We start from the raw sequence: 18464 nt of genomic DNA, 5'->3' as shown, positions 1-18464 counted from the left end.
GGACATTTCAATTAATGAATTAGGACTCTGAAGAATGATCCCTTCCCAGGCAGCTTTCTGTCTGCCTATCTCTAATCCTCAACATCTAGTATGACGGCACACAGTAGGGAGTAACATACACCAGAGCTTTCACAAATTGATGTATTTACTTCATTATCTGCTGATCAACTGCGTGCACGTGGGCATATCTCAGTCACTTTAAGTCACATGACTGCAAGGACACAAATGTAAGCTAGTTCATCCTCTGGTTGAGAGTCCTTGGGGGACGCTCACATCCTGGTGTGGCTTCTCTCTGCATCTTCTGGCTGCTCTGCCCACTCCAGCCAGTTACCCCGACATTCCCTGCTGCCCTCCCTCCCTCCTCCCTCCCTCCCTCTCACCCCTCCTTCCCTCTTTCCCGGCTGCTCTCCTTTCCCTCCTAAATCTATAGTGTTTGGTACATTCACAGACCTGGCTTAGCAGTTTTGTGACCTTGAGAAGGGGCCCAACCTCTCTGAGCTCCCTTCTCCCTGGCTCCCCAGGCCGGGTTCTGGGTGAAGCACTTGGTGTACATCAGGGCTCATGACTCCTCACCATGGCCCCATGTGGTAGGTACGGTCATTACTCTGCTGGACAGACGGGGAAACCGAAGCTGAAGGAGAGGAGGTAAGTCACCCAAGAGTAACTTGTGTGGAGGTGGGATGTGACCCCGGTCTGCATTCTCCACCGATTTCAGGCTCACGATAACCCCAAGACTGCTGGCTTGCTCCTCCCCGCTTTCCTGCTAAGATGGAGTGAAGTAGGCAAGGGCCGGTCAAAACAGATCACAGGTTCACACAGCCTGGACGCGGACGCGCCGGCGTCTACCGCAGCTGCTCTGGTGTTCTTTGTTTTGCCACTCTGGGACACAATAAACCCCAAGATGGCAAGGACCAGGGTTTCTGCCTCTCTGGGCTGGTGTCAGGAAGAGCAGCTGCTGGGCGGACGGCTGGGCACAGTGCAACTGCGGGGCTCGGGGGCCTGGGGTGACAGGCAGGGACGGGACCAGCCCACAAGGAACTAAGACCTGATATGGAGGGAGTCAGAGAGATGTGTGAGTACCGCGCCGGGAGCGGCACAGGACGGCTTCCTCAGAGGGATGTTTACTGGCCCCACCGCATACCATGTCCTACGTCAGGCTCTTTGATTTCATCTTATCTAATCCTAATGAAGGAGGAAACTGGACTTGAAGCCAACACCCTTGAAAAGCCGCTGAGCTGAGATTCAAATCCAGATCTGTCTGGTTCTTAAACCCATGCCCTGTCCTCTGTACAGCCAGCTATATGAGGGCACACCGGCTCTGGGTCTCAAAGAATGATGCCCAGAGTAAATGAATCACTTTCAGTGCAAAGTGAGAAAACACATTGTCCCCAAATCTCACATCATAACCAGCTGGAAAAGCAAACATAAAGGAGACACTGGAGACACAAACATGGCAAGAAGATCCGTCTGAGCAAATATCAGCTTCTCCTACCCCTGATTTCCTGCTCCCAGCCAACGAGGCTAGTGGATATTCCAAAACTGCTGCTGCTGCTTAGTGCCAGGCGAAGCGAGGGCTCTCAATATCAGTGTCTCCAAGGCAGCTGCACTCACTACGTCCTGGAGTCTCAGTTTTGTTTTTTATACTGTAAGACAGAGAGATCATTACGAGTGGGTGAGGGAAGCCAGCGGCGGGGAGGGAGGACCCGGGAAGTCCTGAGAACTGTGGTCACTAGGCCTCAGCTGCCTCCTGCAAGGGCTTCTTAGAGGCAGTGGAACCCGGTCAGCAGGCAGCAGACAGTCAAGTCTCTAGTTGGTTCCAATAGAGAAGGAAGCTGATGGGGTTGGGGAGAGAGGATAAGAAAGACACTGGGAACATTGGAATTGAAAATTGTGGTGTGTCCAGTCTTCCCTTGAAGCTGAGACTCGTTCAGAAGAAAAAAAAAAAATCTCTGGTTATAGAAGACAACATTCAGAAACCAACTAGTCCGATCACTGAGTTTAAAACACAAATCCTGGACCCCACCTATGGAGATCTGATTCAGAAGGACAGAGTGGAGGGGTGTGCTCCAGCTCTCAAGGCTGTTCTAATACCAAGTGTTAGGACCAGCAAGCCTGTCTGTATTCCTGACTCCCTTCCTGCCTCTACCAAAACAGATACTCGAATGTTTCCTCGGTAACCCTGCCTCACCCAGCTTTCCTCTCTGAGCCATCACAAGGCTGCTGCCAGCTTTGGCACTATTGCTACCAGCAAGACTGTTCTCTTCCTTCTTCCTGTGGCCCCATCTCAGCTTATTCAGCACTGTGAGGCAGAAGTTTGCCTTTAGGGATTAAGGATGCGCACCCCCCTGCAGAAAACGCAACCAGAAGGGCATCTGCCATCACCTTTGGGCTTCTGGAGGAGGGGAGCGGCTGGTGAGGGGAGGGGGGCCTCCACAGCGCTGATCGGTCTCAACTGTGGGGCAGGGGCGACCCCTGGTGGTCACGGAGGTTACAGCCCTCAACCCCAACTCGCAGGTGGAAGTCGGAGCCGAGCACTTACTTTGCTCAGGATCCAGTCAGCGTCTTCAATGGCTCGTTTAATAATCTGCTGGATCCTCTCAGGGTTGTCTTCATCCGAATGAACTTGGAAACTCTGGAGGTTTAAGCACAGGGAAAGATGACTAGGCAAAAATCACAGGACTGGCAGCTTCAGAGCAGCAGCTGTGGGCCAGGCACACTGTGGGCACTGTACACTCAGCATCACTCTTACCCCTCCACAGACAGTTACGATGAGCCCACCCTGAGATGAGGAAACAGGCTCAGAAACTCTAACTTGCCGTTAAGCAACGGCACCAGCATTTGAATCCTGGACCAGCTGACTACACAGCCTGTACTCCTGCCAGCAGGGCAGCCGTGAGAAGGAAGACTGGCCCCAAGTTACCCCCAAATCAAGCTGGGCCCAAAGGTTATCGGGTAGCAGAGGCCTAAGGGAAGCTTCCATCTCTCTGCTTCGTTTGCTCTTCCCAGGAAGCTGCTTTCACCAGGCTGAGCTCTCTGCATGGCCTCACCACAGAGAAGAGCAGAGTTTCTCCAGACCCATGCTGGAGAGCCATGCAGGGAAGGGAGGGGCAGTGGAGAGGGTGGCTTTGGAAAATCCAGCCAGGCCCAAAGCAGAGCAATGCAGGGCTGCTGTTTGCTTTGACCAGATGTTCGCCTTTGAAAAGCAACATGAGATTCAGTTTCACTGGTGTGGCTCTCATGGCCCTTCAAAAGAACTGGTTACTTCCTCTGATATGTCACTCTCAACCCCACATGTCCTCCTACTTATCTTTAGAAGCACCTCAAATGCTCACCTCCAGGAAGTCCTCCCAGACTCCCTCAGACAGCTAACTACTCCTTCTCCATGTTTCCACGACCCTCTGTTGCTACCTCTATTTTTTTACTTTCCATACTATATTTATATAAATTTTAGCTTTTAACTTTTTATTTGGAAATAATTTTTAATCTACAGAAAAACTGCAAGAATATTACGAAAGAATTCCCTACCAGAATCACCAACTGTTACTATTTTGCCACGTTGCTTTATCATGCTCTATATGGGTTTGTATAAAAATTTCTGGAAGCATTTAAAGTTTCAGGTATCATGCCCTTAACCCCTGAATACTTTGGGTATGTAAGCAAGGGCGTTCTCTTACATAACCACAGCAATCAAATTCAGAAAGTTGAACACTGATATAATACTATTATCTAATCTACAGTCCATATTCCAGCTTCATGAATTTCCCCAATAATGTCCTTTACAATCATTGCTTTTTCTGGTCCAGGATCCAATCTGGGATCACTCCTTACACTTAGTTGTCACATCTCTTTAGTCCCCTTTAAACCAGAGCAGTCATCTGCCTTTGTGCTTCAGGATGTTGACACATTTGATAAGCACAGGCTGGTTATGTGGCAGACGGCTGCTCAGTCTGGGTTTACCTGATGTTTTCTCATGATTAAATTCAGATTGTGCATTATTGGCAGGTATGCCTGTCAGAATGATGTTATGTCTCACACTCTATTTTAATGATCTGTTTAGCTGCCTTATTCAAGCCCTGGCACAGAGCTGCTGTGCTGGGTGCATCCTATTTCCGGAACAGAAACCAGAGAGAGGAGCTGGGCTGGCCAGCACTGCTTTCCGGTGGCTCTTACGGAACTGCCACCCCCAACCCCACCACCGGAAAAATCCATCCCTGCCCACTGCCCCTGGCCCCCAACCCTGTGATAGCCCCTTATTACAGGAAGCCCCCCACCCCAAGCCCAGTGGACCCTATTCCCACCTGCCTGACAGCATGCTTATAATGCTCCTGGATGCCCTTGGTTGGCAGCTGCCGGCAACAGCGCAGCAGGTATCGGTAGAGCTGCAGCGGCCTCTGGACCAGCTCTGCCCCCGGTAGCGGGGCCATCTGCAAGACCTCTGTCCCTGGAAAACACAGAGCATCACTTCTAGGCATCAAGCCAACACTCAGCCCTGGCCCCCAGCTTCCAGCACTCTGGGAAGCAGACGTATCTGATACAGTGTGGAGCCAGGTCCCCAGGGACCCCAGACCCCGCGCTCAGGCTGGGCATTCGGCCCTGCAGAAGTCTCAGCTCAGAGCAGGCCTGCAAGGACCAAAGGTGAGAGGCTCAGCCTCATCCTGTCGTCTTCCTTCTGGAGACCAGCTTCAGGTGGTAGATGAGGAGGTGTCATGCCAGGAGGAGTAAGGGAGATGAGCAGGAAGATCCTGCGTCACAGTCACTGAGAAACCAGCTGACTTCAGGCAACAGAGGGAAGAACGCCCAGAGGTCTGAGCCTCGCTACTCAAAGTGTGGTCCTAGACCAGTAGCATAGACATCACCCATGAGCTAATTAGAAACGCAGTGTCACCCCAGACCTACTGGACAGAAGCTGCAATTTAACAGGATGCTCCCGAGGATCCTGCCAGGACCTCCTCTACTACAGCATCTTGCCTGGTGCCCCTGCCTGAAGCCTGTCACTCCCCAATCGCCCCCACAGTGACGCCAGAATGAGTGTCGGAACCAGTTTCTCGGCTCACTCCAGAGTCAGACACAAGGAACTTCTCCCAGACCCTTTCAGCTGGCAAACAGGTCACCTCTTGTGCCTTCGCACACACAGCCCCCTCAGCATGGAGCTCCCTTCCCTGTCTCCTCCGTGTGAGGAACTTGTGTTCATGCTTCCAGGGCCAGGTCAGTGTCACTTCCTCTGGGAAGCCCTTCGTGACTGTCCCTCCCTGGGGGGGAGGGGGGGGGATGCGGTGCCACGTTCCTGGAGCTGTAACAGGGCTTCCCACACTGCTGGGGATTCATCAGCTGCCAGACCTACTGAGCCTGGCCCGGGCCCCAATGCTTCGTGCCCTGTTTGTTGAACTGGACTGAATGGAATCTGTTATCTCCTCTGCACAGATTTCCCCTCTCTGAGAGAGAAGCTCACTGTGTTCCAAATGGAGAAGCTAACAGACCAAGATTAAGTGAGGGGCCTTAGTTTTAAAGTAACATAAAAAGAAGACAATCCCCACCCACTCAAAAAAAAAAAAAAAAAAGAGAACCAGAATACTAAATCTAAATACTAATCTATCTCAAATTAGGAAAGGACACTTACTAAGGAGCTAGTTTCAGAGGCTCCTTCATTCCGTTTCCAGCGTATGATCTTCCTGGCAACAATAAATGTCTGTCTCCACAGTTTAAATTTGCCCATTGCTCCTGGTACTATGGCCTTTCACTCTGACACTGGGGTGGGCAGGTGGCCGCCTGCTCCCCCCAATCCTCCCACCTGGTAACATCCTGGGATGAGCCACTGGGAATCCATCCCTCCAGGTCTCAGCCCACAAGGTCTGGGTGGGGCTCCACTCCAGGCCTGACCAATCAGAGCCCTTTATCCACACGGTCACGAGGACTGGTTCACAGATGGGCACGTGACAAACTGGTCCAATCGGAGCAAATCTCAACACCTCTGCAGGAGTGAGTGGAAAGGCTTCATTCTTTCCCTCTAGACTCGATGCTGAGAGGACTTCATCCTCAGGGAAGCCATCTTGCCTCCTCTTGAAGCCTGAGGTTGAAGCCACACAGCAGATGGCAGAGCTGAGACCCTGATTGAAACCAAGTCTAAAGAAGTCACCTGAGCCCCAAAACCATGCACCTGAAGGCAGTCCCAGATTTGCCTAGGGGCCCAACAAACCGCAGGTTTGGGTTTGTTGTTTTGTCACTTGCAACCAAAAGAGTCCTAACTGATGGACAGATCTAGCCCTCCCAAATTCTGCTTTGCCAATGAGCTCTGAGGGTTCCAGCTCTAAGGAAGAGTGCAAACAGGGCAGGGCTCTTCAGGGTTGTCTTGCGACGTGTATCAACCTGCCAGTTCGACTAGTCACACTTCAGCACAACAAACAGAGGGGAGCCACATATCATGGGGACAGAGACCTTCAAGGGCTACCACAGAGGACATACCACCAAAGACTGATGGGCAGGCTCCACTAGCAGGCTTTCCCAAACTATATAAAGTGCTAATCAAATATTGTAAAATGCTAGTCGTGTAACAGATGGTTACCATCTGCAGTCTTTAAAATTAACACTTGGAAAGAACACAACTTTGTTACATTACTTAAAAACCCAAGCAATACTTAGAAACCAACCCAGCAAGTATGGGTGGGAGATTATTTTCAGCTCAATTATAATACTTAGTCATTCTCAGTAATAACTAGAAGAGAATGCCTATGTGGGTCCACTCAGACTAGTTAAACTAAAAATGTTTTAATTTAATTTAAAGCATGGGTTTGCTATTAAGGCACAATGAACCTCACAGCATCATTGCTAAATCTGTAGTCCAACCCTGTAGCCCTGGGAACCTTTGCTTCGCATATCCTGCTCTTTGGATTTGACCTTAGCCTCCCCACCTGGGCTCCCTGCCTCTGTAAAGACACCTCTGTCTTCCCAGGCAACCAAAGCAAAGCCATCACAGAGACAACCTGCCTTCTCCTCAATCCCCACGCCACTGGTCTCTAAGTCCTATCAAATTCTACCTCTGGACGCCCCTCAAATCTGTCCCTTCCTCTCTATTTCCACTGCACATCCTCGGTTCAGACTCTTACCACAACTCAGCCAGACACCTGCAAGATTTCCCAGCAATCTATTGTCTGACAATCTATTCTCCACTCAACAGCCAGAGTGAATCTTTCCAAAACATAAATCTCAGCGTGTCACATTCCTGCCTAAAACCCCTGATGTCCACCCCATCCCTATCACTCATGACAACTTTTCCCAAAATGTGGGACAAAGATGAAAATATTTTAAGCAGTATATGGAACAACATCTTTTTATTGTCATGGTTTTAGATTTATTTTCATGTGTAATGAGAAAAAAATTCCATAATCTCATAGGTATTATGGCTTACAACAGTTTAAAAAATGAACAGGCAGAAAAGTGATTTTTTAAAATATATCAAGCAAGTAAGAATGCAGTTGAAATCCGGATATGCCAAGAATCATGAAGGTGGTATTGAACTTTGGAAAAGCACTGGTCTACAGTATAAAATCCATACTGCTTTCTATGGCCTCCAAGACCCCCTCTTGCTCTGGCCCCTGCCCACCACCCCGCATCACATCACCCAACACTGGCTACTGAGTCCAGGCAAACTGAACTCTGATGGCACACGACAGCCTGTGTCATGTTTGCCTGTTATAGTCTCAGCACCGTGACAGAATGCTTGACATATAACAGATGTATTAAGGTCCTCCAGAGAGGTAGAACCAATCAGTTATATATACAGAGAGAGAGAGAAAGAAAGAGATTATAAGAGATTGGCTCACATGACTATTGAGGCTGGAAAGTTCAAAATCTGCAGAGCTGATATCCCAGTTTGAGTCAGAAGGCCAGAAGCCGCTGCAGAACCAGGAAGAGCCAATGAACCAGTAGGAAGGCTGCATCAGGCAGGAGAATTCTCTCTGGGTAGGGAAAGGTCAGTCTATTCAGGCTTTCCAGTGCTTGGATGAGGTCCACCCACGTGAGGGAGGGCAATTTACTTTATTCAGTCTCCTGATGTAAATGTTAATCTTATCCAAAAACACCTTCACAGACACACCAAGAATAAGGTTTGGCCAAATATCTGGGCACCCCACGACCCCGTCAAGTTGACCCATAAACGTAACCATCACAGATGGCTTTCCATCACCTAGTGAGTAAAGTCTTACGCTCTTTAGGCAGATGCCAATTCTTAAAGCATCCTTATCTGCCCACATTCATCCGTCCTCACTCTTCTACCTGCCAGGCACATTGACAAAAACCACCTATGGTTCCTTTAGTGATAATAACAATCATCATCATCGTCGTCATCATGTACTGTTATTATTACAACTGCCTTGCTGAATACTTATCATGTGACAGGCACTATTCTAAAAATGCACAAGAATTAACTAATTGTAATCTTCTCAGTAATTCTACAGGAGGTACCATTATGCTCTCCTTTTACATATAAGGAAATGGAGGCAAAAAGACGGGAGGAAATTTGTCCAAGGTCACACAGCTGTGAGAGCAGAAGCCAGGCTTTCCATATGGGAAGCCCGGCTCCAGAGCCCGCGGTGAGTGCTGCCTGCAACACTAGCCCCTGCCCCAAAAGGACTTTTATTCATCCTGTAATACATTTCTGTGGTTCTTCCTAACAGCTTCCTTCACCCCCAATTTTCTTTTTAAGGGATGACTCCTTCCCGTTGAGTGTGGCCTGCTGAGACTGCCGCCAGTGGCTGCATCTCTCCCGGCCACAAGGAGAGCATCAGACCCAAACTAGGCCACTTGAGTATATGCCACCTCTGGAAATAGGTCCCTGAACATGGTTACAAAGAGCCAGCAAACGAAGTTTATGTACCCCTGAGAAGTGTGTCCTGATCAGCTTCCTCCTGCTCTGAACTGTCCTTGAAGGTCCTGCTGCCTGGCCTTCCAGAAATGTCTAGATTCCTGCACAGTTCTCTAGGCTTCTCCCTTGATTCTGTGGGCTCCTAACACTCTTCCAATGATTTCTTTTTGGTTAACTCCTCCTCTCCCTCTTACCCCCACACAGAACTAGACTCTCTTCTTTATTTGTGTGTCCACAGCCTGTTGTACGCGCAGGAATCACCCTGTGTTTGCCTGTCCATCTCTCCCACCAGCCCACGAGGGCAAGGACTGTGTCAGATCCTCCACCTCAATGCCTCAGTGCCTAGCACAGTCCTGAGCACACAGTGGACTCCTCCATCAATGCTTGCTGACTGAATAACCTCAAAATCCAACCAATCCCCAAGCTTGAGAAAACAACAGCTCAGCCTTCTCCCTGCCTTCAGGCCCTGGAGGTCCAAACGTGACGCAGGCAGCCTGCGCTCCTGCCCATTATAAAGTGAGGACCGCTGCCCTCTGCAGGGTCCTCCATGCCTCGGTACTCCTGGCCATCACCTCTGGCAGAAGCACCCTCCCTTTCCCACCCTAATACTCCAGGCCTCTTCCAGTCTCCTCAGCCTCCCTCCAGCTCACCAGCAGGAACTCCCGCAGGCCACTGATACCTACGTCACTCAGTCTGGAGAGGCCATCAGACAAGAATATCCTCGGCTCCCCACCACCATGAAATTCAGCCTCGCCTGAGAGCCGACTGACGCGGTAGGCACGGTGCAGTTTTACAACTACCCTCTGACAAAAAGCATTATAAATCCCACTTTGCAGATGTGGAAACTGACGCTGAAAAGTGGGCTGACATGCCCACGGATACACAACCAGGGAGTGGTGGAGCTGGGATGTGTGCTCCAACCTCCCTGAGTTCTTGAAGGAAAGGGGGCCCGTTAGGCTCTCAGAGGCTCTCTCCAGGATTAATCCAACACCCTTCTGAAACGTCGACTCTTCAGTCCCTCCCTGTGCTCAGCCAGAATGAGTCTCTAAAAACAAAAATCTCATCTGTGAGCCCCTTGCTTGATATCCTTTAATGGCACCCACAGAACAAACTCTAGGGTCATTAGTATGTATGCACGGTGATGGAGGGGTGGGCTGTTGAAGACGTTCCCCAATCAACCACCAACCTCTATCCCATCTGTAACCAAATCCCCACACACTCCACGTTCTTCCCGGCTCAGTCTCCTCTGTCACTTTGTCACTCCCACAGTGCCTGGCACACAGTGGCCACTAAACAGAGGGGTGTCAGATTGAATCCTCCCTCTCCCCAACACCTTTCAGGCCACTTTTCTGTCCCTGAGTACGGACTGAGTGGAAGAGTGAAGCATGTGGGTCCCAAACCATGGCAAGGCTGATGTGAGGATTAAATAAGAGACATAGATGCCTGGTTCATGGCGGCAGCTCACTGAATATGAGGTTCCTCTCCCAGGCCCTTCTCTGGCCCTGGAAGAGCAGCAAAGGGGAAAACAATACATTATGATGCCCTTTTAATGCTTCTACCCAAAATAGGAATGGCCTGCTAAAGGAAGTCTCTGGTGCAGACTGAGGTCAGAAGAGGTTTGTGCATTTCATTGATTCAGTTAGCTCTCTATACATCAGAGAAAAGAATACATCTTTTTTTTTTTTTACTTTTAAATCAAACTACAGATCACGTGAAACTTATTTAGCTTTTTCCCAAATCAGAACTGAGTTCTGGTTACTCATCCTGCGGCCACCGAAGTAGCAGGCTCTCAGGAAAAGGTGTTAACTTTAATGAATAGAAACAGGGCAAAGTAGGCCACCTTTCAAAAGCAGGATGCCAAAGAGCTGACAGTGACCTTCTCCCACTTGGTGTCAAAGAATCTCTTCTCATTGGCAGGGAGTCACCCACTTTTTCTCCCTCAAAACATTCCCTCTAGGCAGGGCGCTGAAAGTCGTTTTGCTTCTGAGCTAAGATCTGCCCTGTAAAACTCTACTCGCTGTTGTGAGCTCTGCCCTTTAGGGCTAAAGTCTCCCTAACCTACCACCCAGGCCAGTCTGTCATTATTCAAAGTCAATCATCCCAGCCCCCCAGTCATATCTTTTCCAAGATAAGCATCCTGAAGGTGCCGTAACCCCCAATGCTTCTCCATCTCACCGCCCTCCTCTTTCTGGACACACACACATCCCTTCTTTATCCATCTCACTCTTCAACATATTGTCCAGAGGGAAAAACCATGGTTTGCTTGTGTTCTGACCAGCTCCGTGGGCACTGGCACTCACATGGCAATGCCACCTCCTTTACTTGGGAATCCTAGGAATGCAGCCCAGACTGCATTCTCTGCTCTGGCCCTCACATGGCCCTGGTATTCGGCTCAAAGGAACCTTTTTTCCACGAACTATTCTTAAGTCTGTTTCCCCATCTTGTATTTTATTAGTTCAGTCCAGAGTCACAATCTGCCACAATCTCTGGGATACCTGATCCTGTCTGTTATCCAACTCAATTCAGCACAACAAAAGCACAGAAACAATCACATACGAAGTACGAAGGGGGTACAAAGAGAAAGAAAGCCCAGCAAGCTGTGTCAGTCACCCATGCAAGGACATTCTGAGCATCTATCTCATGTGTGACTCTGGACTCAGCCCTACGACCACAGAGATGAACGGCCTGACGTGTTACATGGCTCTCCTACCCCTGGCCTCTGCAGAGCTGATGGCATGTCTTACTACCTAACACTCAGGGAGTGATTAGCATATGTCAGGGAGGTGTTGACAGCTTTACATGTGTTATCTCAAGTATCCTCACAACAATCTTATGGAGTAGGTCTCATTAGCCCCATTTTACAGATGAGGAAACTGAAACTCTTGAGAGGTTAAGTAATTTGCCAGAGGCCACACAGCTGGTACATGGTCAGGTAAGGAATCAAACCTAGGCCTATTTTATTCCAAAGCCCATGCCCTTACCTTCTTCTAACACTACCTATATGTCTATATCTGAGCCACTCACAAATGCTGCCCAGATCAGGGCTAAGGACCCCACTGAGAACTCTCCCCAGGGCTTGTCCAGGACCAGGTCCAAGCATTCATGAAAGCACCTGACTATACTATATCCAGTTCTTGGTTTTCAACCTTCTCCACAAACCCTTGTTCCATGCTTTTCAGAAACCCAAGGACCTCATCTATGGCTTCCCCCTGCATACAGATGAAAAAACAAGTCCCAAGACTAATGTCAATTACACAAAGAAAAGGGGCAACTAGAGAAATACTAAAAAAAAAAAAAAAAAAAAAAGCTCTTAGGAAACCCAAAGAGAATGTGACAGAATAAAGGAAAAGAGTGAAAACAAAGTCACAAAGGGAATTTCCTGGGAGCCAAATGGTATCACCATTACAGAGGCTGAGAAACAGGCCTTCGGCCCCACTTAATCCCACTGTCTTTCCCTAACCTGTGCCCTGACATAGGGCACATAAAAATAAATGGAAAAAAAAAAAGTCATACTTTAAAAAAGTAAGAAAAGAATGGAACTACAGAAAATAACCAGAAATTATGCCTCACTGAGCACTGATAAAGCTAAATTAAGCCTGCACAGGACATTGTTTAAATATGCAATTATTCTTCTTGATGGGTAAAGTTGCAATATAGGAACAGAATGGTTCTGTTCCCCCCAACTCCAGGGCTCCAGCTTGAACGCATGTTCTCCTAAGCTAGAAACGGGGAACAATCCTCGCTCCTCCAGTCTCTCTCCCACATGGTCAAGGCTCTCAAGATCCAACCCCATGGACACTATCTTGGTTCCCAGCTCTGTAACAATGCCTCCTTATCCGCCTCTCTCCTTCCAGTCCAGCCCTCACAGTCCCACCCAAGGACACTTCCTAAAAAACACACCCTTCTCCAAAACCTCTGTGGAATGTTCTTTATCCAGGGCCCTCTGAAGTCTGGTTCCAACTTCTCTCATTAAATTCACCTTCTCTGGCCTTCGGCTTCCTGCTCTGTAAACTGGACAACAGAATATGTACCTCCTGGGGGGTTTGCAAAGATCACTCAAGCTAACATCAGTACACTGCCTAGTCTAGGGGCTGGCACGTGTTAGGTGCTTGGACATCTTATCCTTTGCTACTCTACCTGGCTACCTGTGTTCCTTGCTGTTTGTCAGCTTCTGGAGGACAGAGACTATATCAGTCACCCCTCCATAGTCAACAGTGCCCGGTACGTAACAGAAGCTCAATAAATGTGTGCTGATGGATTCCCACTTAACCAAAGAGGAACTAAAGCCAGGAAGAAAGGGACTGTCCTGAAGTCACAAAGCCAGCAGGTGGCAGAGGCAGGTCTCAAACTCAGATCCTTTGGCTCTGAATCCTCACCTCTTTCTACCACGCCTGCTGTCTCAAAGGATCCTGAACATCACATGTGTCAGCCCAAACCACCCTGAGCCTTTACAGTTTGAAGTGAACCTGGTGAGCTATTCCAGCCAAAGCAAACCAGAAATATCATCCAAAAGCAAACATGCTGGTTGCAGAGTAGAGCAACCAGCAACCTCAACTGAATCTAGTGATATTAGACTGCTTTGTGCCAATGGCCTTGCCCACACAGGCCACAACACACTCTACTCGAGGGCCAAAGCCAGGAACTGATATATTGTACAGCTACCAGATGTCAGATACTGGGGTGGGTACTTCAGAGGGCCTACTTAAGCTCCAATCCTGCTACTCGCACTTTACAGAGGAAGAAAACTGAGGCTCAAGGTCACACAGAAGAACCAGCTAAGAGCCACAGCTGGGCTTCCCCCTTCCTAACTCAAGCTCTTTCTACACACACCCAGGGCTTGTCTCCAAGGACCCTTGAGCTGAAAGCGCCTGGTTTACCCTTTTTCTCTCGTGCTCCTCCTCCCTCTGGCCTCCTTGCTTGTCCTCACATACCCAACCACTCTTCCAGGCACCCCCGTGGCTCACACACCCATGTATCCAAGTCTCATTTAAGAGACCTTCTCTGACCACACTATAGTCCCTTCTTCTTCGCATTTTTTTTTTCTTCACAGCATTTTTCACCACGATATATATTTACTTGTTTGTATGCATTCCCCCACTGGAACGTAAGCTCCACAAGAGCAGGAAGTTTATTTTGTTCATGGCTGTATCCCTAGTACAGTACACGTGTGTGCTGTAATAGTCATTGGGCACCAATAAGGTGCTAGTTGCTGGAGTTACGGAAACAATCAAGGCAACCCCTGACCCCACAGAACTTACACAGTAACACAGGATAATAAAAACCAAGTATTCAATTATAACTAAATACTACAAAGTGGAATTCAGGTCCCCGAGAGACTGGCTCATGGGGTCCCTCACCCAGTCAAGGGTCAGAGAAGGTTTCTTGAGAAAGGAACATTAAATCTGAGGTCTGAAGGACGAGTAGAGTGTGGCTGGGTGGACGTGGGCGTGGACGCAGAGAGCGCAGCCTGCGTCCTGCGACTAAACTAAAAGACACTGAATTGTGCACTTGAAGTGAGTGAACTGTATGCTGTGTAAAAAACAAACAAAAGGAAAGATTAGTCCTAAGGGCTCAGGGGTTTCGGCCATGGAGTGACTTGATCAGTTAGGCAGAACCGTAAGTCAAAAGGTGAAGGTGACTCGAGGTAACAGCGCTCACAGGATGCTGCGGACACTCGGCCCGTGCAGGGGCCAAGACTGCTTTTGAAAATGGGCAAACTGAGGCCGACGGCGGAGACGTGTGCCTGTCAGGAACATTCCACCAGCGGGCCCGGCGCCCGCAGACCCCTGGGCTCCCCGTGGCGCCCCCAACCCCTCGGCGTGCTGGGCCTCCTCCGCCCGAGACGCCCCTGCGAGGCCTGCGGCGCGTCCAGAAGCCGCGCTCCGGGGCACACGGCTCTCCGGAGGCAAGAGGGTCGGGGAAGGAAAGGCAGCGGCACTGAGTCTTCCACAAGCCGCGCCAGGCCGAAGACGCCCGAGACCTCACATCCCCAGCCAGTCCCCGCCACCACGGGTGGCTCACAACCCTGTGCGCCCACCCACGCTCCCACCCACGCTCCCACCCTCCGCCGGCGCCTAGCGGCTCACCGGCCTCCACAGGAAAACGTCAGCTTCAGACGCGGCGGACGCGGCGACCACCAGTGCGCTTGCGCCCCCGGATCGCCGAAGCACCGCCCCTGCAGGGCGACTTGAGCCGAGCGCCCTCTGTCGGCAGCGCGCGGGACTTGGGGTCTGTTAATGAAGAAACCCTACTAGGTAGGTGCCCTTTCCCTGATCCGAGCACACCCGGTTGAGAAAGAAAGCTGTCCCACTCACAACCTTCTTTACCTTAAACACCCACTCTTCCTTTTGGCTTTTGCTACCTCGGATATAAGCCCTGAAGACAGGCTCTCCGCATTTTCCTGAGTATGGACTGCTGCTAAAATATGAGGGGGTGTTCAAGATCTGTGAAAAGGCTTGCAGAAGGACTTTTCCTAAACCACTCTTGTTGATGACAGGAATTATATTTGGTTGGGAATCTGCGTTTTGAGTCATTTCATCAAATTACAGTCCCATAACACCTGTCAAAAGAATAAATATGAGAGTAATAGGCATGCTTCCTTTCAGACCCATCTATAATTATAATTGAGGAAAAGAATACAGAATTTAAACTCACAGCGACTGCCAGTATCATTCTTTGAAAATGAAATAATGCTGTTTTATTAAATAGGCTCTCCCCGCTTTCTAATGTTTAGAGCTAAAGTGCTTCTCTGAATTGATTTAAATACAAGTTTTATATCCTGAAAGAGATAAAGATGAGTCTTTATCTTAAGACAAACCCCCTGTTCAATGATGCTGCTGATCTTCTCTCAGCTGATGCCTAAAAGGGAGTTAGGTTGTTAGTGGATAATATTGCTTCTGTTCACGTCTCTCTTCTCTAGGGCTTTTTAAACCTATTTGTAATGAAAAGGCCGATTTCCTTACACAGACAGACTCCATGTGTAGCTGATTTAACAAGACAACTTTTTATTTTTCCTTTTTCTTTCTTCATCTTCTTTTTTTTTTTTTTTTTTTTTTTTTAAGGAAAACATTGCTCCCTGGTGGCACCTGGGGATCTCTTTTCCTCCTTTAAGGTAAGAAAAGAAGGAGATATTTCTTAACAGAAGTGTTTTTAAAAGTTTTTCTCTTTTTTTCCTAACCTCCTTTAGAGTCTCCTTCCCCACTTCCTCCCTCCCTCCCTCCCTTCCTTCCTTCCTTCCTTCCTTCCCTCCCTCCCTCCTTCCTTCCTTTCTTTTCTTTCTTTTTTATCCCTCTTCACCTAACATACTAGCCTTCCTCCAAATCATTTGGGGGTTCCTCCCCTGAAATATTCAGATAATGACCTCAATCCTTCAATTTATTTTCAATATGTAGACTTGGACCAAATATATCTGAAACATGATTGTACCCTCATAAATCAGCCCCCTTATTTACACATGCATGGTCAGAGGCACATCGTTAGTGTTAATCCAATCGATAAATCATTAAGCTTTTAGAGCCCTTTTAAGGAACAATCTGTAGCCACCAGCCATTCCTGTTTTCAGCCTTAGGATCACTTAACATTTTAAAGAAATATTACAGTCTGTTCTTTGGCCCTATCTCCCTTTTGTTCCTTGATCACTGTGTTCCTGCATCAGAAACATTGTTCTAATACCTAGATCTTATAAAATATTCAAGATGCAAGCTGTTCACTTTACCTCAGAAAGACTCCACCTTCAGAACTATGGGTGCCTGTTCTGTCTTTACAAACACATGAGATTTTACCTTTCACAAACATTCCTTATAAGCGTCCAAGAAAAAAATAATAATAACCCAAAATAGAGTAGGCTTGGATACCAATTTCCAATTGTTTTCCAAATCGTAATGGAAACCTAGATTGTGAACTAATTGGATTATAATACTTTTTTAACGTGACAGCAACCTTAGGTTCTTACAGCTTCAGTAGTAAAACTGAAGAATTCTTACCAGTCCAAACCTTCACTAAAATGACACCAGGCCCACAATCTAATGAAAACCCAACCATTCTTACCATGTCATTTTCCTTTCCACTGACATTTTAGCAGATGGACGCCCTCGTGTTAGACGGTGCATGATATTTCGAGACGAACAGAATTTAAAGACTTGTTACTAGAGAACTTTGTCACCCAAGAGTTGGCTGTCCAGGGGACATGTTCTCCCAGGGGCGTTCATCGACTTTCCTAAGAAATACATCATCCCGTTCTCTTGATTTCTGACAATATGTCATTTAACCTGTCAACTGCAGGTTTGTAACCATATTTGTGGGGAAAGTTACAAGTCCTGAAGTTTCTTCTAGTTTCGATTTCAAAGAGACAAGATACATTTGCATCCTCTGATTAAATCAGGTTATTGTCTCAAAGGCTGACCATGTAAATAATTCAGATTCATTCATCACTGTACAATAGATTTAATAAGCATGATAAACACTTTGAAGAAAACACTTAGGACGCTTGGTCTGCCCTTGTTCTCATTCCCCATTATCTCAGATTTCCTTGTGAACAGATTGAGTGGTACTACGGGGTTCTCTTCTATTCAAAATATGCAAAGTTGCTATTGACCAGTTTGCAATTTGCATGTCTCAAATCCTGCCATAACACAGGGTGAGGGGCATGAGGTGACTGGTGAATGTGCCAAAAGGGGACATCAGGGTGAAAATGGAAACCCCAGTGAACAGATCTTCTTCTCCACCCGGGGGTATTGCAAAACATAACCCTCGCTCACTACTGAAGTTTTCTTTTTTTTAAGACAACGAAGATATTGGGTATGAAAGGTTACATGAAATCTCAGACAACTGGTGTCTTTTTTCTTTAATTGCTGGGTTGAAGAACAGGATGAGCAAGGATTTAAAGATATTTATAAAAAGAGCAAAGAGGGAGAAGGGTACAATTGTGACTGTTTACAACACACACTTGGAGAGTAATTTACCGCCTGGGTTTTAGCCTTCCTGGACCTCTCTCTGTCTTGTGTTACTTTCTGCAGCTCCATAAATCTAAACTTGCTGACTGGTATATATCATTCCATATTCTTAGTGTGTTCTGTGGTCATATATTTACAGTGGCCACACATGAGACCACACTGATGATCAGAGGTATGTTATCTCTGAATACTGAGTCTCTACTTTTTCATCTCTTGAAAATATGCTCAATGTCTCATGATTTCAGATTATAAATAACATGCACACAGACATGAAATTTTTTGTATAAATCAGCTTTGGAATGAAATTTTTCCCATAAAAAGTATATGTGCCTGCTGGGTGTATATATGGAGATATTAACAAAGGAGTGAATGTACTTGGGAATATTTTTCTTTTTTGCATTTTGATGGCATTTGACTAAAGATCCACTTTAAAATCACCATGTTCACAAAGTGTAATTCTGTTTCCACTGACTACATCTGCAGAGCCTTAAGATGGCCACAGACAAGAATTAAATGTCACAGTTAATAGAAATGGAGACTGTTTGAAATGATCAACTTTATTAAATAGGATTATTTGGAGGAAGATGAGAGACAAAGTATAGAGGGCGAGGTGGGAGAGAGAACAGCGGGACAAAAAAAGGAGAGGAGTGGAGAAT

General features: G+C 47.7%; 1 protein-coding gene across 3 annotated transcripts in view; it reads right to left on the bottom strand.

Annotated features, from left to right (window-relative positions):
- Positions 1–15031, bottom strand: part of LYRM9 (LYR motif containing 9) — a 77618-nt gene extending 62587 nt beyond the window's left edge. Inside the window, exons 1-4 of one of the 3 annotated variants that reach the window (XR_010838212.1) lie at positions 14944–15031; positions 4299–4441; positions 2540–2632; positions 1493–1643 (exon numbers count right to left, since the gene is read on the bottom strand). Coding sequence is in view for 1 of the 3 variants with exons in the window: in XM_059047912.2 (XP_058903895.1) it covers positions 1626–1643; positions 2540–2632; positions 4299–4424 (237 nt within the window). In the remaining 2 variants the exon portion in view is untranslated. Of the gene's footprint in view, positions 1–127; positions 1644–2539; positions 2633–4298; positions 4461–14943 lie in introns of those variants that run through there. The other 2 variants (XM_059047912.2, XR_010838211.1) reach the window with 2 other exon arrangements.
- Positions 15032–18464: the final 3433 nt, after the last annotated feature.

Source organism: Kogia breviceps, chromosome 19 (genome assembly GCF_026419965.1).
Source record: "Kogia breviceps isolate mKogBre1 chromosome 19, mKogBre1 haplotype 1, whole genome shotgun sequence".
Lineage (NCBI taxonomy): Eukaryota > Metazoa > Chordata > Mammalia > Artiodactyla > Physeteridae > Kogia > Kogia breviceps.
The sequence above is the reverse complement of the archived record's forward strand: the minus strand, read 5'-3'. Positions and strand labels throughout refer to the sequence as shown.